Here is a 22,700-nt window from a genome sequence, read left to right as displayed (position 1 = left end):
AAAAAAATATTAGTAACCACCTGTGTCTTGTCAGATCACCATGGATTAAAATTAGAATTCAACAACAATGCTACCCCCAGGAAGCCAACAAACTCATGGAAGTTGAACAGTCAACTACTAAATCACCCCTGGGTCAAGGAAGAAATAAAGAAAGAAATTAAAGTCTTCCTTGAATTTAATGAAAACAAAGACACAACATACTCAAACCTATGGGACACTATGAAAGCAGTGCTAAGAGGAAAGTTCATAGCACTAAGTGCCCAATTAAAGAAAACGGAGAAAGCACACATTGGAGACTTAACAGCATACTTGAAAGCTCTAGAAAAAAAAGAAGCTGATTTACCCAGGAGGAGTAGAAGACTGGAAATAATCAAACTGAGGGCTGAAATCAACAAAATAGAAACACAGAAAACAATCCAAAGAATCAATGAAACAAAAAGCTGGTTCTTGGAGAAAAATCAACAAGATTGACAAACCCCTATCCAAACTAATCAAACGGCAGAGAGAGAACATGCAAATTACTATGATCAGAAATGAAAAGGGGGACATAACCACAGACACAGAGGAAATTCAGAGAATCATTAGATCTTACTATGAAAGTTTATATGCCACAAAGTTGGAAAATGTAAAAGAAATGGACATTTTTTTAGATATGTACCATATACCAAAGTTGAACCAAGATCAGGTGAACAATCTAAATAGACCTGTTAGTCGCGAAGAATTAGAAGCTGTTATCAAAAATCTCCCTACCAAAAAAAGCCCAGGACCAGATGGTTTCAATGCAGAATTCTACCAGAACTTCCAGGAAGAGCTAATACCTATACTCCTTAATGTATTCCACAATATAGAAACAGAAGAGTCATTGCCAAACTCCTTTTATGAAGCTATAGTTACCCTAATACCAAAACCACACAAAGACACAACCAAGAAAGAGAACTACAGGCCAATCTCACTCATGAACATCGACGCAAAAATTCTCAATAAAATACTGGCAAATCGAATCCAAGAACACATTAAAAAAATTATCCATTATGATCAAGTAGGCTTCATCCCAGAGATGCAGGGCTGGTTCAACATACGCAAATCTATCAATGTAATCCATCATATAAATAAACTGAAAGAAAAAAACCATATGATCATTTCATTGGATGCTGAAAAAGCATTTGACAAAATTCAACACCCATTTATGATAAAGGTGTTGGAGAGACTGGGGATACAAGAATCATACCTAAATATAATAAAAGCAATATACAGCAAGCCGACAGCTAACATCAAATTGAATGGAGAGAAACTCAAAGCCTTTCCACTAAAATCAAGAACACGACAAGGCTGTCCACTCTCTCCATACCTCTTCAATATAGTGCTTGAAGTTCTAGCAATAGCAATAAGACAACATAAGGGGATCAAGGGGATTCGAATTGGAAAGGATGAAGTTAAACTTTCGTTATTTGCAGATGATATGATAGTGTACATCAGCGACCCCATAAACTCTTCCAAAGAACTCCTACAGTTGATAAACACCTTTAGTAACGTGGCAGGATACAAGATCAACTCCAAAAAATCAGTGGCCCTCCTATACACAAAGGATAAAGAAGCAGAGAGGGAAATCAGAGAAACATCACCTTTCACGATAGCCACAAATAGCATAAAATATCTTGGGGTTACACTAACCAAGGAAGTGAAAGACCTATTTGACAAGAACTTTAAGTCTTTGAAGAAAGAAACTGAGGAGGATACCAGAAAATGGAAAGACCTCCCCTGCTCTTGGATTGGGAGAATCAACATAGTAAAAATGGCAATTCTACCAAAAGCAATCTATAGATTCAATGCAATCCCCATCAAAATTCCATCAAACTTCTCCACAGACCTTGAGAGAACAATAATCAAGTTTATATGGCAAAACAAAAAACCCAGGATAGCCAAAACAATCTTATACAATAAAGGAACTTCTGGAGGCATTACCATCCCTGACTTCAAACTCTATTACAGAGCTACAGTATTGAAAACAGCTTGGTATTGGCATAAGAACAGAGAAGTCGACCTATGGAATCGAATAGAAGACCCGGATACTAACCCACAAACCTATGAACACCTGATTTTCGACAAGGGAGCTAAAGGTATACAATGGAAGAAGGAAAGCATCTTTAACAAATGGTGCTGGCATAACTGGATGTCAACCTGTAGAAGAATGAAAGTAGATCCATATCTATCACCATGCACAAAACTTAAGTCCAAATGGATTAAAGACATCAACATTAATCTGTCCACTTTGAACCTGATAGAAGAGAAAGTGGGAAGTAGTCTACAAGATATAGGCACAGCAGGCCACTTCCTAAGTAGGACCCCAGTAGCACAAACAATAAGAGAAACAATGAATAAATGGGACCTACTGAAACTGAGAAGCTTCTGTAAAGCAAAGGACACTGTCAGTAAGACGAAAAGGCTGCCTTCTGACTGGGAGAAGATCTTCACCAACCCCTCATCAGACAAAGGTCTGATCTCCAAAATATACAAAGAACTCAAGAAACTAGACACTAAGACTCTAATTAACCCAATTAAAAAATGGGGTACTGAACTGAACAGAGAATTCACAACAGATGAACTTCGAATGGCCAGAAGACACTTAAGGTCATGCTCAACCTCCTTAGCGATCAGGGAAATGCAAATCAAAACCACTTTGAGATACCATCTTACACCTGTCAGAATAGCTAAAGTCAAAAACACCAATGATAGCTTATGCTGGAGAGGATGTGGAGTGAGGGGAACACTCATCCATTGTTGGTGGGAATGCAAACTTGTGCAGCCACTGTGGTAATCAGTGTGGCAGTTTCTCAGGAAACTGGGAGTCAATCTCCCTCAGGATCCAGCAATTCCACTCTTGGGAATATACCCAAGAGATGCCCTATCATACTACAAAAGTATTTGTTCAACTATGTTCATAGCTGCACTATTTGTAATAGCCAGAACCTGGAAACAACCTAGGTGCCCCTCAATAGAAGAATGGTTAAAGAAGGTGTGGAACATATACACATTAGAGTTTTACTCAGCGGTAAAAAACAATGACATCTTGAATTTTGCATGCAAATGGATGGAAATAGAAAACGCTTTACTGAGTGAGGTAACCCAGACCCAAAAAGAGGAATATGGTATGTACTCACTCATAAGTGGATTCTAGCCATAGTTAAAGGTCTTTGAGTCTATAATCTGTGATCCTAGAGAAGCTAAATAAGAAAGTGAACCAGAAGAAAATCATATAGTTATCCTCCTGGATAATAGAACTAGGCAAGATTGCCAGGCAAACTCGGGTGCATGGGGGGTGGGGGGTGGAAGTAAGGGAAGATGGTTAGGGAGAGGGGAGAGGGGGAGGATTGGGGATGGCTTGGGGGAAGGGGAGGGGGGGAGGGAGGAAGGATGGTTATGGGAGCAGGGAAGTTTATATCTCAACTAAGGGAGCCATTTTAGGGTTTGCAAGAGACTTGATTCTGGAGGGGTTCCCAGTAAAAATTAAATAAAAAAATAAATAAAAAAGAAAAGAAAAGAAAACACTTTACTGAGTCAGGTAAGCCAGACCCCAAAAGAGGAATATGGTATGTATTCACTCATAAGTGGATTCTAGCCATAATTAAAGGTCTTTCAGCCTATTATTCGTGATTCTAGAGAAGCTAAATAAGAAGGTGAACCTGAAGAAAACTCAGGTAGTTTTCCTCCTGGTGATTGGAAATAGACAAGAGTCCCAGGTAACCTCAGGTGCATGGGGGGGGGGGGATGAGAGGGTTGTTGGAAGGGGACAGGGTTATAGAGAAGAGAGCAGGGGAGGAATGGGGAATGCTCGGGGGACTGGGAGGGGGGGAGGGAGGAAGGATAGATATGGGATCAGGGAAGAATATATCTCAACTAAGGGAGTCAGTTTAGGGTTTACTAGAGACTTGATTATAAATGGGATCCCAGGTCCAAGGAGAGATCCCCAGATTGTTCTCTGGACAGAGGAGAGGGTGCCTGAACTGGCCTTGGCCCATAACCATACTGATGAATATTTTGCTTATCACCATAGATCCTTCATCTGGCGATGGATGGAGATAGAGACGGAGACCCACATTGGAACACTGGACTTAACTCCCTAGGTCCAAACGAGAAGCAGAAGGAAAGAGAACGTGAGCAAAGAAGGCAAGATCAGAGGGAACCTTCATCCAACGATGGATGGCGATACAGACAGAGACCCACATTGGAGCACCGGACTGAGCCCCCCCAAGGTCCAAATGAGGAGCAGAAGGAGGAAGAACATGAAAAAGGAAGTCAGGACCGCGAGGGGTGCGATCACCCACTGATACAAGGGGACTGATCTAATGAGAGTTCACCAAGGCCAGTTGACTGGGACTGAGCGAGCACGTGATCCAACCAGATTCTCTGAATGAGGCCGGATTTTCTGAATGTGGCTGGCCCGGAGTCTTTCTGAAAAGCCATTAACAATGACGTCCATAATTATAAAGTTAAACATCAGGACTAGAATAGAAATTGCTTTAAGGAATTAGTGTTGTGAGCTTCTCACTAAAAATTTTTTTGCCTAGTGGTCATGTATAACTTCACAAACATATAAGAAAAAGAATAGGTTTTTCTTGTAAAGCCTGATGAATGAAAAAAGGCAAACGTACCAAATCATGTTTAGAATAAACTGAAACAATGTACCAATTAATCATCAATACAGTATCCCATGCGTACATTATGCTTAAACTACTGCTAAGGCAGTGCTCACCTCATGATCAGGTTCAGTAGTGCTTCACATAAACCTAGCTAGATATTATAACTGGCTATATTCAACACATGGTTAAATACATTGAGATAATTCAATTTTGAATTATTTTTAATCCCAAATTCCAACGATGAATGAAAGTGAACCAACTCCTAAGGCAATGACTACATCATGAATTAGCAGAAATAATTACTAAGGAGTAGATAGAAATTTTTAAATGAAACTTATAATAGAGCCATAAGAAAATGCAGTAGAGTATAGAATAACCAACCAGCTTGAAATATATGAAAACTAGGATTGTACTTTCTAACCCAAGGATCTAAGCTGAGAACAAAAATAATTAAAATCAGTGAAAGACTTAAAGGTACAAGGCACAAATCAAAAATCAAACAGTGAGCTTCTGGGGATACCATGACAAAGAGAGCCACAGGTCCAACTTGCTACATAAAACTGACACTCAAAATAAGAGACTTCTCAACAGTGCTATCAGAAACATGACTGTCAGGAATACAAAGGTTCTTGCCAGTCCTCTGGAATTCCATGGGTGTCTCAAAGGCAGAGCCGTGACACTCTATTTAACCTGCACACATCTAGCATAGCAGTCCGCATATAAGATGCCCCTGCTTAATGGAATAAGTAGTTCTAGCAACTATAGCATGCCTTATTTTTAGTATACTTGCAACTATAAATTTGGTGTTTAGACCTAACCATTTGTAGTCAAAATCTTCATGACAAAAGCCCAACTGCCCATCGGCAAATATCTATGCTAGTCCTCAATGTCTCATTAATATTAGTTTCACTTTTTACAGTTTTATTAGCTTACAAAAAACTGGGTTCCATTATGGCATTTTCAAACAAAATTTGTTGTTTCTCTCCCACATTTTTCCCTATTCCACCCTCTTTCACATTCCCTGCCTTGTCCCTCCCATATTCATGTCACAAATAACACATGACCCATCCAACACCACCTGCTCCCCTCCTGACTACCTAGTTTCCTAATCTCTCCATACTCTCACAACTCCTTACTTACATACATGCAAACATTAAAAATTATATCTGCATATGAGCGAAAATATGTGATTTTCATATTTCTGAGACTGGGTCACCTTACTTTCCAGATCTGCCCATTTTCCTCACAATTACAACAAATACTGCTGGCAAAACTGAAGGTCTACCCAGAGAAAAATAATCTTTAGCCCAGTTTTCATTCATCCCAGACACCAAAGGTGTTAGCTCCAAACCTGAACCCCTGAAATTGCTGGTGGAAAAGCAGGGAATATATGTGAAGTTTCAAGTATAGAAACAAGAACTTTCTGAACAGGACTCCAATAGTACAGGAGACAGTCCCAAGAGGAACAAACGGGACTACATGAAACTAAGAAATTTCTGCACAGCAAGGCAAACTATCAGTAGAGCAAGCAGCCTACAGAATGGGAGAAAAGTCTCTGCCAGTAATACCTCAGCTAGGGGCTTGACAACTAGCATATATAAAGAACTACAAAGCTTAAATATCCAAACCATAAAACTGATAATTGATAAATGGGCTAATAAAATGGACAGACACATCTCAAAAGAAAGCACACACATAGCCAAATATTATGTTTTAGCCATTAAGGAAATGGAAATTAAGGATAACACTTTGGGACTCTGTCTCACCCTAACCAGAACAGTTATGATTAAGGAAACAGAAGCAGCATGGCACAGTAGCACTACAGGTGAGAAAAAGCACGAAAACCCTGGTCATAACGACATGCTCTCCAATTGGACGTAAGCTCCACTCAACAAGAAGGGTACCATGCCTTCTTGTACTGGAAACCAAGCTAACCACTAGGTGCTACTGAAATCACGGTTACTGGAGGAGGATCTACAACCACTAATTTACTAAACCAGTATAATCCCTAACAACAATCTGTAAACATTTGTCCTCATACCCACAGGTAAATGTAGTCTTCACCCCTCACCAAGGAAACTTCTCTTTGCACAGAAACTACTACAGAAAACCACAGCCAATCAAAATGCAGAGTCATAGAGCCCAGTCCCAATGGATACATCTACAAAGTACTCTCACATCTAGGGCTCACTGAAAAAAAGGAGGCAGAAGTCTGTAAGAGCCAGAGGATTGGAGAGTTGTGAGACTGTGTCTCCTAATAGCATCAGAAGCAATACCTGTAAAGTCACATCAACATGACTGCCCAAATGAGAGCTGAACAAGCCTGACACCAATAGACATGCCAAACTGGATGGGGAAAAGCCCGTGAGGTCTCAACCCTACACTAAGACAACTATAGGCAACTGAGTAAAGCTGGGAGCAGGAGAGGAGGTTCTTCCTAGGGATGAGTACACCATCTGGATGTCCAGTGCCAGTCAGCCCTAAAAACACATAAACAAGTAACATTATATTGACTGAACAAGTTATATTTAGGAATATATATGTATAATATACATATGTGTATATTATTTAATTACATATTATTTAATTACATATTATTTAATCAATTAACAATTGATTAAAAAAAAAGAGGCCATGAATTTGAAGGCGAGTAGGGAGGGACACATATGGAGGGTCTGGAGGGAGGAAAGGGAAGGGTGAAATGTAATTAAATGTCAATCTCAAAAATAAACAAGAAAGGGAAGAAGGGAGAGAGGGAAGGAGGGAGGGAGGGAGCGAGCAAGCAAGCAAGCAACCCTTATGGGGTTATGGGAAAGAGAAATCCATAAGCCCTTAATACTGCTGGTGGGAGTCTAAACTAGCAAAGTCACTATGGAAATCAGTGTGGAGCTGCCTTTGTTTCACTCCTTGTTGCTAGGATCAAACACCCTAACATATACAATATAGAAAAGGTTATTTTGAGCTCAGAATTCCATGTCACAGTATACCACAGTGGGGAAGTCAAGGCATAGGAATCAAGAGCAGTCAGTCACATGACATCCAGTCAGAACTAGAGTACAACAAATCAAGGTATGTATGTGTGATGATATTTTGTTTGTGTTTTAACAAATGAAGCTTGCCTGAAGATCAGAGTGCAGAGTTAAGCCACTAGAGGTCAGGCAGTACTGGCACAGATGGATCTGTTAGTTCAAGGCCACCCTGGGCTACAAGAAATTGATCCAGTCTAAAGAAGAAACAGAGTTCACACAAAGGCGATTACAGCACTGAGGATCCCACGTCTTTAATCCCAGCACTAGGGAGGTGGAGACAGCAGTGATATGGCTGGGCAGAGAGAGGAATGTAAGGCAAGAAGAAACAGCTCAGTGCAGTCTGAGGCAGCAGTCTGAGGCTGCTGTCTAGGCAGTCAGTCGGAGGGTGCAGTCTGAGGATAGGATCGCCCTTTTGGTCTAAGCATCAGTAAAGGTAAGAACTCTAGTAGTGGATGGCCGCTCTGCTTCTCTAATCTCTCAGCTTTCATCCCCTAATTTCTGACCTGGGCTTTTAACATTAAGACCAATCAGAATTCGAGCTACATGTATGCTTGCATCCAGCTTGTTTTCTTCTTTTACATAATCCATGGTTCAAACCCAGGAAACGGTGCTTCCAACTTTTAGAAAAGTCATGGCATGTCAAGACAATCTTCCAAAGGCATGCCTACAGGCCAACCTAACCTAGACAAGTCTTCATTGAGACTATCTCTCCAGGTGATTCTAGATTGTGTCAAACTGATAATTAAAACTAACCACTAACCATCAGGTGGTTCCTCAAAAAATTAAAAGCAGAACTGTGTGAGCCAGCTATACCCCTCCTGGTATATCAAAAGGATTCTATATCGTACTACAGGATATTTATACATCTATGTTCACTGTTGTTCTCACAACCATAAGGAAATGGAACTAGCTGAGATGTCCACCAACAGCTGAAAGGGAAATAAAAATGTGGCACAGATGCACAACAGAACTTTACTCAGCTGTTAACTACATTTTAAGTGTATAACTCACACTCCATATTATCACTGTGATAATTTAATTTGTAAATCAGGTCACTAATTGTCTTAATACCAACATTTTTTTTTTTAAAAAAAAAAGTAAAACCACTTATTTGGATAATAAGAAAGTTAAAGGGTCAATTTCACCTTAAATTCCACCCCTTACTATATAAAAATAACTCAACAGATTTATGAACAAGGACAAAATCCAAGCCTACAATATCTGTGTCATGGTACTTAACGACAAATTAACTCTGAAACAGAAATTCATTTACTATAGAAAAGCAACGATTCAACTTCTAAAACCACAAAGAGGCATTACAAGTTTGGAGGATTCCAGGTCACTAATTATTTCACATAGGAAAACACGCTTGTAACCACTTCGGAGGTGGAGGCAAACAGATCTCTGTGAGTTCGAGGCCAGCCTGGTCTACAAGAGCTAGTTCCAGGACTGGCTCCAAAGCTATATATATTAAAAAAACCTGTCTCAGAAAAACAAAAAGCAAACAAACAAACAAAAAAAAAAGAAAGAAAAAAAAAAGAAAAACCATGTTTGGAAAGCCAAACTAAACTGCAAGTCTCAGCCAGTGCTCTGCAGCCCTCCTTTCAATACTGTGCCCATAAGAAGCCCTTCTACATACTGAACAACCATCTGTGAATGTACGCAGTATCTGTGTTTTGAACCAATTTTTGTCAACAATAAAAACCATCTTGATCTCTAAAACACAGAAGATCAAAAAGTATTATATATTTTTCCAAAGCAATGCCGGAGGATTTTCTTAAGCAAACATAAATATTACTAGTGAATCAAGCAAAAGACAAACTGTCTGACAGTCAAATAACAATTGTATTTAGAAGTAATGATGAATCTATTTTGGTTCCTTTTATTTTCTATTTATTTTTTTTTCCCGAGACAGGGTTTCTCTTCAGATTTGGAGCCTGTCCTGGAACTAGCTAGCTCTTGTAAGTCAGGCTGGCCTTGAACTCACAGAAACCCCCTGCCTCTGTCTCCTGAGTGTTGGGATTAAAGGGGTGCATTACCATCTTCCAGTTTCCTTTCATTTTCTTAAGAGTATAGGCACAGTGATAAAAACTAACAGTTTTGGATTTTATTAGAAAAATACCTTTTGTGTTTACAACAATTAGTTTCTAAATATTAAAGAATAAAACAAATAAAAATCTCCCAAGAATTCAGAATTTTTTAAAAATGAAACCTATTCCTGGAATTAAATAAAAGTTGAGAAAAATTATCTGCTATTTTAATGTGCAGTACTTTGAAGTGAACAGTACAAGTATACTACATTTTCCCTCTAATTTCTGGAAACATGTTTAACTGAGGTTATTTTAGACTAAGTTATTAAAATAGCTTTATTAATATTCTTACCAGTTCTGTCATATGACTCATGACATGTTCGTGCAATTTCTGCCCCTAGTTCTAGATAGTGGCCAGCTTTGTCCTTCCTGGAGCCATCTGCTCCAAGTGCAAACATTCCCCCAGCAAAGCAGGCCAAGTGACCCATCTTCCTTTCCAAGTGTCCATTCTTCCATTCTCCAATGAAGACAAGACCTCCTCGGGATTTCTTGATTAGATGTTTTTCTATAGCCTTTGAAAAAAAGATAAACAATTTACACACAGACTGCTTTGCTTAGCCTTAACTGTCAACTTGACATAACCTAGAGTCACCAAAGGGGATAGTCTTAGTGAGGAATCATTCAGGTTGGTCTGAGGCCATGTCTTGTCTATGCTTATGGGGGACTGTTTGGATTGTCAATTGAGGTGGGAAGGTCGCAATCCAAATATGGCAGCACCTTTTCACGGGCTGGCCCTGGCCTGTGGAAGAGATCAGAGAGCTGGCTGAGCAAAAGCACACAGGCTTCAGGAAGGCCCGCTCTGCTCTTGGCAGTATACTTAGGTTCCTGCCCTTACACAATACGGGCTGTAACATAAGATTATAAGTCAAATAAATCTACTCCTCCCTGTGTTATTTTTGGTAGGATAATGTCACAGCAACAGAAATGAAACTAGAACACAAACTCCGAGTGTCTGGACAGTGTCTGGACTTTTGGCTAACAGGAGTCTTGGCATTATGATACTTTATAAAGGAGTAACTTTCACAAACTGCAGACCCAGTTTGTAAGTAAAATTGTAATGAGTTATCAAAGCATATAAAACCTGGAACAACATCCTAATCACTACTATAAGCAAAACAGGAGAGGAGAGCTATGTGCAGCCTTTGAGGGCTTTTCTGTGTGGTATTACTTATAGAGCTTGTCTTCTGGAAGTAAATGAGATTCATAATAATTAATCAACAGAGATCATCCTAAGAATTATAATCCAAAAGGTTCTATCAATTTATTTTCTATTCCAAACAACAAAAATTGAACAGAAGATTGAATAAGTTAAGATAAAATAAGGTTTTAGTAAATAGCTAAAATTGTTAATTTTTCATGTAGCTATGCCACTTAGCAAAGTAATTTTAAAAAGCATAATATACCTTGCATATGGTAAAGCTTTCAAAACTAGTTGAAACTTGATATATAAATCCCTTAACTCCTTAGAAAACTGGTTTCTCAAAGTCAGGTGATAGGATTTGGATGTTTTGTCATGGATAAAGGGAGACAATCTCAGAAACAGGCTACTCTCCTAGAATGTCAGTTTTACGAAAGAGATAATGGGGATAGCAAAGAAAACATTTTACACTAAACTTAAATATAAGAAAAGTAGAGCATAACAATCACATTTCATTTTAATAATGAGAATTTTATGAGCTTTGCTCCTCTAGACCATGTCCTTAAACTGCTAAGAGGGTCAAGCTTTTCTTTCTGAAACAAGGTATGTACTTCTTCAAAGATTAATTTACATTTTGATTATAGGCTGTTTTCTGACATGTTCAATAACATCCAGCTCTGGAAAAAATACACCTTATGTTCTCTGTAAGGACAATGTGTGTTTTACAGAAATGTAGGGATTATGCCTTTATCACTGTATGTTCCAGAAGGCCTGTTATAATGTTCCACATACTCAATAAATAATTTTATAAATGATGTGCTCTTAGATATTTAGATCTGGTTAATAAAGACAATGATAAGAAGCTGATAATCAAATGATATGGATGACCACCAGATTGCAAGGATTTTTTTGTTATTATTTTTTAAACCATGAAATTCCCAAATGTATATATTTAAAAGATCAGTCTTTTGAATGGAGAGGCTAAGTTTCTCATTTTTACGAGTCAAGTGATATTAACACAGCTTCAACCAACACAATAATTGCCTAAAGAGTTGGCTGTAGTTTTTTTTTGCTTGCTTTTGAGACAGAGTCTTACTATGAAGCACAAGCCCTAACCCTAATCCTAACCCCTAACCTTAACCCTACACAGGCTAGCCTCAAACTCACAGACAACTGCCTGCCTCTGTCTCCTCCTGGGAACTGGGGTTAAGAATGTATACCACCATATTTGGAGAGTTTTAGCTTTTTGCATAATGTTTACATTGTTTTTGTCATTTCTGGTCTTTACAACACAAATCTTACTATGCTATAAGACAGCCAAACATGCTTATGGACTTACTAGGGCTAAAGGAATGGCGGGTGAAGACAGGGTTTTGCATCCTTAACTACCTTCAGGGTGCCTGAGATCGACTTTACTGCTCTCTTCTCTCTAAAGAATATAACAATGTCTTACATAAAATGCTAACTGTTGAATGGCAGTTAGTGATAATTATATTACGTTTACACATTTCCACTAGTATTACAATAGTTGCCTGGATGCCAAAGGGCCTTTAAAATGTATACTTCATACACTATCTTAAAAAATAAAGAGACTGAATGTAAATTTGATCTAAAACCTGTAACAACACTAAGATGAAGAAACCAGGATTACAGGAATCTGTAGGAGAGAGACAAGCAGGATGGGAATGGAAGCATTTTAAACATAATACCTGAGCAGTGACATATAACTCAGATTGCAATCTTAAAACACTCAGCTAAACTTCTTTCTTCTATGAACTCAATGTTATTTTACAGTTCAAAACACTGTCTCTTAACAGAAGTATTGCTGAAGATAACAAAGCGCAAAAATTGTATAGCTGAAATCATATTTTGCAATGATATTTGATCAATTATTATTTAAAAATAGTAAGAACCCATTCTAAATATAAAAACTAATAAAAATAGGATGGAGAAAACAAATATATAAAGTTGTGTATATATAGTATATGGTAATGGAAAATATTTTTATATTTTAAGATTAACTTTCAAAACAATCATACCTATTACAATATATATAATAAATATATAAAACATAAACTATTTTAAAAGTGATAATTCAAAATAATAAAAATATTTTTCTTTTTCTTTTGAAAATAAAGGTTAAAAAAACATTTTAGGTTAAGAATATAAGAAAAAATAAAAAAATGATTTAATATATGATAAATGTCATAATTTTGCAAAAATACATTCATTCAAGTGTCTACAGTACCTATTATATTTGGGGTATTTGTACTGGGTACAGACACTGATAAACAAAGCTCTCTATTCTTTAAGAAGCCGAGGAAACTGATTAAGAGCTATTTTCAAACATCACTATGATTCTAAAATGTCGAGAAAATTCTTACATCACAACTTTTCTAGGCTTAAATTTTCACAGAGAAAATAAAATTTTGCAGCTTTTCAAAATCTAAGGCTCCATAAAAATTTTTAGAAATCGCATGTTTAATTTAGATTCTTGATTAAACTTTAATTCAATTTATTAGTTAACCTAGCCCCTCGTCAAATGTGAGTGACTGGTGAACAAAGCACTGTGCATCAAGATTAACTTCCATACTAGAGCACATTCAAAACAACGGCAGTAAATCAGCTGCCAACAAAGTAAAGATGCAAAATGGGTCATAAAGATCTTTGGTTTGATCTTTAAACTTACAAAACTACAATGCTGAAAATAGATCACTATATCAGATGGACTGTGTTATATTAAAATCATCAAGGATATACAGATTTCCAATTGATCAGAAAGTCAGTAACTTATTAAAATGATTAAAATTTCTCTATTTTATAATTTTTTTGTAAAATTTTAGAGAACTAACTCCAGGCTTTTAAGCTGTCATAGATTCACCAAACAACATAAAGAGTGATGAAGAGGACAGGCTCAGCTCCAGACTCTCTCAGCTCTGGGATCCTCACCAAGCCACTTGAGCACCTGTGTCTTAAGTAACGACAATAACCAAATGGCATCATCTATGTAAGCACGTCCGAACAACACCTGGCACAGGGAAAGCACACAAGTGGGCACCACCACAAGTCTTTACTCAGAGACTCTCAGCGTACAGGCTTAAGCCATCACTTTAAAGAAGAAACGTTCGCAGGTAAGGATAAAGTCAGTAGCTTTATCAACTGTAATTAAACAATGTCTTATATATATACACTCACTAAACTCTTCAACTTTCATTAAAATGTCACAAATAAGAAGAATTAAAGTAAAGATTTTCTATTAAAATACTAACAAACTTTGGTGAATGAACATGTTTATGTATTTCCTAAATGCCTATAACAAAACGGTTAATTTGTTCATCACTATGTAATATTCAACACATATGGTCACTATCCGAAAATATTCAAGCAATAATCACCTCGACAGCATCATCATACATCTTTCTTGCCTCATGGTCTGTCTTATCTGACATCAGCCATGCTTTCAGTAGGTATTCATAAAAACTATCTCCCAGACCACCAACCGATGTGTGATCTGTAGCAAAAGAGAAAAGAGGACATGGGTGGGAGGAAGAGAAGATAAAGACAATTAAAATAATGTTTTTCAATAATATTTAACAGATTAATTTAACTATTTAACAGATTAATTAATCATAGGTGCCATGCCTACTTCCATCTTAGTCAAGTAGAAGTACATTAGGCTTCCCTATACGTGTTGTCTAATTTTTTAGGAAATCTTTTTCTCCTCTTTATGTGGTATTTTAAAATTTAAATTATACAGTTTATACACTGTTGCCCTGCCCCAGACTTCTGCAGAAGTAAAATAATTATCTTCTATGCAATAATGACTTTAAATACACAGCTATCATTAAATGACACTTATATTTGCTACTAAACAAAAGATACTCATTCCTAAACATCTCCATACAACAACGTCTAGTGGAAAGTCCTGTTTGGAAAGTAAGAGTCACTTTGCAATATATTTTCTAATTATAATTAGCTTTTGAGTTCTGTCATTGATATTGATCACATATTAGTACACATTGTTTTTCCATAGGTATATTCTTACCTATCACTCACACTTTTAAACTAGAGTACCAAGGCAAACACACTGTCATACCTCACTTTTTTTTTGTAAATGTACAGTTTTGCTGTACATTGCGGGATTTTAATCACAAAAATCCCATTGTCCCTGTACATAAAGAAAAACACACCACCATGTTTGAACTTTTAGCCAGTCACACGAAGGGGAGGATGCTAGTCAGAAGCGTATGAGGAAAACCTGCAATTTGGCTTTAGGAAATGGCATGTTAGAATTTATCTTTTCAGATCCTAGAATATCCTGTGAACTATTAACGATATAAAACTGCAAGTAAAGCAGAAGAAAATATAAAGAATACTTCTGGGTTTCCTAGGCAGATGTTCTTAAATACAAAATGAAAAAGTCATAAAGGAAAAGTTTTAATTTCTTAGGACACAAACTAAACTCAAGAGAAATAAACCTGAAAGAAAGAAACTGAGTAGAATGTAACTGCAGCATGTCTGACATGAAAACAGGGCAATGCCCTAAGTAAAGACCTCTGACAACAAAATAAGGCAAATGACAGAAGAACTCAAAAATTAACAAAAGAAACAGGACTCAGTCACTACCTAAGAAAACACACTCAACTCTAGCACCCAGAGAAAAGCCAAATAAAATAACAAGATTCCACTACTATCTAGCAAGTCCCCAGGAATATATTTAGATTTTTATTACATATTTATGTATATAAATGGACATATATACCACAGCATGTGAGTATGGGGTGATTCTCTCCTTGCACCAAATGGGCCCTAGGAATCAAACTCAAATCTTCAGGATTCACAGCAAGTGCCCTTAGCTGCTGAGCCATCTTGACAGCCCAACAAGTGAGTGAATGAGAGACAAAGAGAAGGGGTGGGGGAGAGGAAGGAAGGAAGAGAATCATCTATCTATCTATCTACCTACCTACCTACCTACCTACCTACCTACCTACCTACTTACCATTCATCCGTGTTGCTAAGGATTGAACCTGGGACCTTCGACATGCAGGGTAAACATTCTACCACTGTACTATATCCTCAACTGTCTCAAGCATTTTAAAAGGCACACTATCCAATGCTGACAATAAAATTCATAATTGTTAGGACTGGAGGTAGATACCAAAATTTAATATATGACTCTAGTTCTGGAATTACTCTATAACATGACCTAAAAAGCCTAAATACAGGTGTTAAAATATCCACTATAAAATTGTTTGCACTTGTAGAAAGTTAAACATAGCCTGAACTGTCTAGGGAAGCTGATAAAGAAATGAGTATCAATATAGTACAGTACAGTACACGATAATTAAAAAGAACCACATGTCTGTAATCTCACACTGAAGGGTATCTATTTTTACACTGCTAAGTGTGAAAAAGGAGCAGGCTCAGAATAATATAGTCTGTCATTGCTAAAAAATTATATATTAAAGAATGTTAGGGTACAAAGTCTTTGAAAAGAATTACTAACAATGATTATCTCTGGGAAAAGGCCTTGAACTTTAACTTCTTATCTATAAATATACTACCTGAGCACGTGTAATTTCATGTAATTCAAAATCAACTTCTACTGTAGAAAACAAATGAGTGGAAGGGCTATCATTTACACCATAAGCAATACATTGAATGCTCCTATGCTTCACATATACCTTAAACACCATTTTATTTCACTGTTTTTCCTGAACTCATAAGCAAATGTATTGATAATTTTTAGCACAATGTACACCACTAAAACCACACAGCTTAAATACAGAACTTTCTAGCAGCCTAACAGACCTCACATGGCCTCCAGTCAACATCAATCCCTAACGAGAAGTACTTCTCTGATCTCTAGCACCACACTTTCTAAGTTCTTGAATAACTAAGATCTATTAACTTAATGCGGCTAAGAACTGTTCTCTTGTTTTCTCCCTAAGTATTCAAAGGAAAGTCCTTTGCTTCAGAGTCTTAAAGTTAACTGAGTATCATAGAAGACGGTTGGAGGAAAAGACAGGCTATAAAATGATAGTTCACTCAATTTTACACTGAATACATCTGTGACTACATTTCTAATAGGCTACAATATAGAACATGTCTACATTTAAGAATTCTATGGTGGTCAAATGATGATGGGCTAAATTATATTTTTTGCTAAAAAAAACCCTAACATTAATATTTTATGATCACAAAAGCCATAACCGTTTAAGAATATAAATACTTAAACAATACAGAAGTGAATGAGTGGAGAGAAGAGTCACAACAGATGTGCACAATGGGCACTGTTTAGTACAAAGCGCAGACACAGCAGTGCTCCACCTGGCGAGGAGCTATTTTGAAACAAATGGGTCAAAACGCGGACACAATACTGCTATCAATTTTACAGTCTCAACTTTGCGGTTATGTCAGAATTTTTTTTTAAAGATTTATTTATTATGTACACAGTGTTCTGCCTGTATGTTTGCCTGCTTGCCAGAAGAGAGCACTAGATCTCATTATAGATGGTGGTGAGTCACCATGTGGATGCTGGTAATTTAACTCAGGAACTATGAAGGGCAGTCAATGCTCTTAACGTCTGAGCCATCTCTCCAGCCCCTATGTCAGAATTTCTTGATTCGGACAGAACCATTACATCTTCCCTCTCCCTCATCTCGTCTCACACTACACCAAAAACTTAAGCATCATGAGGTGTATCTGCTGTGTTCAGACTTAACTGTTACTTTCTTACATGGTTCTTGGTTTTCTTTGGATTTTCTGGTCACCATTCTAGTGTTTATCATCTTTAGTGTTCATTACTGTCTAGCTTCTCAACAGGGGTTATATCATCGCCCCTGCAGCCTGATCAGCCCCAGCCGCCCTCCATAGCTGTGACTGGAAGATCTCTTTTTCTTGCTCTCCATAGTTAGACTATTATATCTTCAATCCTACATCTTAGTCTACATAGGATTTTCTGAAGAACGTTCTTAAATAAACTCCTAGAAACAGTATGCCACACAAAACACCTTGCTGTCTGGAATGCTTTCAACGACATTCCCAGTACATTTTACAGTGTATGAGTGTTAAGGTCAAAGACAGAGCAGTTTCCCAGCCGAGTCCTGAAAGCACCGCCCTCACACCGCTTTCCATGCGCTCTTACTATACGAAACCTGCCGCCATTCAGCAGCTTCAGTGTATTCCCATTTCCTTGCATTCAATTTCACTTCCCAGATTTTAGAGCCTTCATTTTAACACTAGCTACACTTAAGTACCATACCCCGGTATTCCAGGCACTATTCAAACTGAAGATTGGTTATTTTCCGGTTCTGGGGTAATTATTTTCCGTTATTCTTGGCAATTATCTCCACTCTCCTCAGTTCTGTCTTGCATTACCAGACAGGTCCAGGTAAAGTTTAAGGCCACGGAGTTCTACAGTGATTTGCTACTTAGCAGCAGACAACTAGCATTTTGTCTCTGGGGGCTAAAGGCCACATAGGAGATTACTTTTCACGCCATAGTGGTATAGGTCACTGAAAAAGAGTTGTGTAGCCCTGGCTGTCCTTGAACTCACTCTGTAGACCAGGCTGGCCTCACATTCAGAGTTCCACCTGCCTCTGCCTATCATCTTCTTCACGACTACTTGATTAGTGTTCTTTCCTGGACCTCAAGCAGAGTTCTGAAATCTAAGTCCCCATTGTTCTACCTTATCTCCCTCAACAGCCAGAGAGAAAATACAGCAAACTGAAGGCAGGAGTTTTCTGCGCTCCTCCTCATCCCTTCGACTACTAAGAGGACTGAGCACTCTTCTCTACAGCAGCCCTCTGGTCGGAACTCTGGCCTCTGCAGCCTCTTTCCGTGAGGGCTCTCCCTTCTTATTTATAGTTTTTACCCTCCAATTGTGGCTGCTTCTTAGTGATATACATTGATTTCTTAAAATAATTTAATCATCTTTCTTGACTATTACACTCCTGTGTGCTATCTATTAGGTGTGCTCACTAAAAGGGAAAAATTCTGAGAGATGCCAACTTTTCAATTGCAGCAGAGTGATAAACAGTGTTCCTCACGGAACCTGGGAATACTGAAGGAAATCGCTTAAAGGAAAGGGATTACAACTAGTCTGTTGAATTTTGGGATGCTATTTACATATCTAAATGGAGCTAACAAAAAAGCAATCAGGTAACAGAAAATTCAGGGAAAAGCTAAACTGGGTGAAACAAGTTACCAATGTGTAAGTCTCAGGTGTGCCTACTAACAGACACGGCTACTGTGGAGAGAATACGAACATTTAAAGAATAGGGAACAGGGGAGAAGGTCACAGCAGACACTGCAGACCAGCAAGGACAAACAAAAAAGGAGGCACGGTGTAATGTCCTGGAAGGTGGCACACACAGAACAGTGAGTAAGAGCATGGTCTCTGCAGCTGTCAGTCTGCTCTGCTAATCCCCTCTTTGCTCTGTGCTCACTACCTGTATCACCTTGTGTAAAGGACTTGATTTTCTCTACCAACAGACAGGAAAAGAAAAACAGCATTTACCTCATGAGTTTATGTAAGTTGCAGATCAATCAATGAATCAGCATAGACTATTCAGAAATGAGCTGTTCATTAGGCAAACATGAGACAGGCAAGTCTGAAAGTGAGATGAGAACTAGAATTTCTCTTCACTCTCTCACTCACATTCTTGAATGAATGGCCTCAATGTACCAGGCCTTGTCCTAGGCACTAGGGATAAGCAGGGAATAAAACTTACAAAACACTCTGCCTTATGGATCTTGTATTATGTTGAGAGATAAAAAAATAAGTAAGAAAAAAGAGCAAATAATAAGGACCACTATGTATCAGATACTATTTCAAGTACTTGATACATAATAAGCCAAGTCATCCTTACAATAATACCATAAAGTGTATTACACTGCTACTGTCCACATTGTACAGAGGAGGAAACTCAGATGCAAAGTAGTTAAGTGATGAATGTAACAGACATGAATCAAACCCAGCTATTCTTCTCAAATTCTGTGTTCTCAGTAATTACCCAGGAGCAAAGGAGTGTACAACCCATGGATCTGGTAGTCAGGCTAACAGTAACATTTTAGATGAGGTAAGCAGGAAAGACTCTTATCTCTAAGGCAACTTAAATAAAACCATCTGTAGAAAGTGAGAGAGTGAGCCGTATGAGTATCTCTGGGAAGACTGGTCTAAGCACAAGTGCTAGGAACAATGGCTCTATGATAAAAACTTGTTTGCTAGACTTAAGAACCAAGGAGAGTTGTCAATGGAGGTAGACCACAAAAAATAGGAGAGAGGTCAAAGAAGGCTGTAAGGACTTCAGCTTATACTCTGGATAGTAATATATAAAATCACAGTAGAATCATACAATGTAGCACAATTTATAAAACAAAAGGCAGACTCAGGAAGACCAATTAGAAGTTGCTGTTAGTTTATCATCACTATTACCAATACTTGAAGAAACAGCTTTAAAGGAAGGTTTATTTTTACAGTGTCAGAGTTACAGCTCATGGTCACTAAGTCCACAGTGTCTGTACTGCGGGGAGAACACCAGGACAGGAAGCCTGTAGCCGAACCCTACTGCTGACCTCACGGCAGTCAGAGAAGAAAATGGGGCCAGGCACAGGGTAAATCTTTCCAGGGAATGCCTGCTGTGATATCCTCCCTCCAATTAAGTCCTGTGCCTACTTCCGTCCACCTCCCAGTAATGCCACTGTAGTGTGTCTACACAAGAGCTTTATCAATAAGATACGTCAGAGCCCTTGGGATATACTCTTTTCACACAAACACATTTGCTGGAAACCAAGACTTTAACATAGGAGTCATTTTAAAGGGCATTTTGTAACTAATCCATAAAACGTATGGTCATGAAAATATAAATAAAAGGGAGTAACTCAGCTCAGGGTAAACAGTACATAGATTCCAGGTACATTTCAAAAGTAAATAGGAAATAATTTGCTGAAGAACTGGAGGTTGGGTGTAAGACAATGAAATAAAAAATAGCACTAAGATTTATGGTGAAACAAGAATAGAAAAGTCATTAACTGAAACTGAAAGAACTAAAGAAACACCTGGTGACATCAAGAACTATAAAGAACTGGGTTATTGATATTCACGTACACTTGAAGTGGCTATTGGATATTTTAATAACAACTGGAGGTCAAGGATAACATAAGACTGGCACTCTAAATCTGAGATTTGTCAGTGTTATGTGGCATTTTCCTCACAAACAAAACTGTCTTATTTTGGGAGGAGATAAAGCAAAGGATATTCTAAAAAGAAGTGAAACATTCCATCCTATAGAAAAGCTCCTTAATAAGCTCAGGAAGTAAACAACTTACAGACTTCAGGAAGTTCCTGAAATTGACCAGATTTGTTAGTACTCTCATTCTCCAAGCATATATAAGCAGGAAGAACTGCTGAGAGACACTCTCAGACAAGCTGAACTTCTTAGGAGAGGTTCAGGCTGGGCCACCTAGAAGAAACAGAGACCAGCGAAGCTCCCTAGAAGAAGCAGGCAAGCAGTCTAGCACAAATAATAAAAACCCATAGACAAATACTGGGGTTCAACCTGAAGACCATAAAAGCAAAGTGGCCAGGCACTAGCTTCTACCTATACTTCAGATTGAAATTGATGATCCTGCCTCCACGAATCCTCAGACTGACACTGAGAGTTGTCTCCTCCTGTCTTATACTCTTCTCTAGTGTTGGGATTAAAGGCATACACCACCATCACCTGGCCTCTATGGCTAACTAGTATGGTTGCTGGAATTAAAGCTGGTGTCACCACTGCCTGGCCTGTATGCCTGATTAGTATGGCTATTTTGCATTCTGATCTTGAGGCAAGCTTTATTTATCAAAATATAAATAATATACTACTCTAAAGCAGAGCTGCCTGGAGGAAGCAGAGATGCTTGGAAGAGGCTCAGATCACCTGTGTTGCCTCAATGAAAAAGTCTCCAAGTTTTGAGTTACCTGCAAGTTGTAAAATACCCTTGAAGTTCCCATGAGTTCTTACCATGCTGCGGTAGGTTTTTGGTGATGCGGCTGTCTTTGAGTCATTTCTTCTCCTTCACCCATTTTTCTCTAAGTAATCACAATAAAATTCACTGACTCACCAAGTTCAACTTTGGTGGTATTCTTACTTTAGTCTATCCTTGGTTCCCTATCTAGGGTAAGATAGTATTTATCTCCTCAGAAATAGTGTCACCCAATAGTCAGAATGTAGATGGTATTTCACACCACAGCACTGGGAAGAAACCAGGGATAAAGAGCAAATTCAGAAAGACTGAGTACAGCTAAGTACGACTAAAAAAAAGCAAAAGAATGGCCAAGAAAGCAGGTTTTTCAAGAAAATAAATAGATGCTGATGGTCTCACAGCTTTCCCAGCAACTATGACCATTGTGATGAAATTCCAAACTTTTCTAAGACATCTATATCTGGATAGTATACTTAACAGTTCAAAACAGAATGAACCTTTCTTTCAGTTTCAGTTATGATTACCATTACCAGTGTGGGTGTGAGGTTACGGTATGAACATATGCTGAGGACAAGCTCCAGGAGCTGGTTCTCTCCCTTCACACTGAGTTCTAGGGACTGAACCCAGGCAGTCAAAGAAATGTGCTGAAGACAAATGCAAGACAACACCACTTTGGTGAAAAATAACACCGTGGAATGGAAATGCATCACAGGGCAAAGTTACAAAGGAGTACACTTCAGAGCTAGTGTTTGTCGTCAGGAAAGATTTACTAACGGTAAAGAGGGGTAAAGTGGAAGGCAAATAAGCTCTGCATCATGTCAGGCAGTGAGAGGGT

At 38.1% G+C, this 22,700-nt stretch overlaps 1 protein-coding gene across 1 annotated transcript in view; it reads right to left on the bottom strand.

Annotated features, from left to right (window-relative positions):
• Man1a2 (mannosidase alpha class 1A member 2) overlaps window positions 1–22,700 on the bottom strand; it is a 127,608-nt gene that overhangs the window by 28,854 nt on the left and 76,054 nt on the right. The window contains exons 9-10 of the mRNA XM_048442188.3: window positions 14,290–14,405; window positions 10,049–10,268 (exon numbers count right to left, since the gene is read on the bottom strand). Of these exons, the coding sequence (XP_048298145.2) occupies window positions 10,049–10,268; window positions 14,290–14,405 (336 nt within the window). The remainder of the gene's footprint in view (window positions 1–10,048; window positions 10,269–14,289; window positions 14,406–22,700) is intronic.

Source organism: Myodes glareolus, chromosome 17 (assembly GCF_982192425.1).
Source record: "Myodes glareolus chromosome 17, mMyoGla1.1, whole genome shotgun sequence".
In the NCBI taxonomy this organism is placed as follows: Eukaryota; Metazoa; Chordata; class Mammalia; order Rodentia; family Cricetidae; genus Myodes; species Myodes glareolus.
The sequence above is the reverse complement of the archived record's forward strand: the minus strand, read 5'-3'. Positions and strand labels throughout refer to the sequence as shown.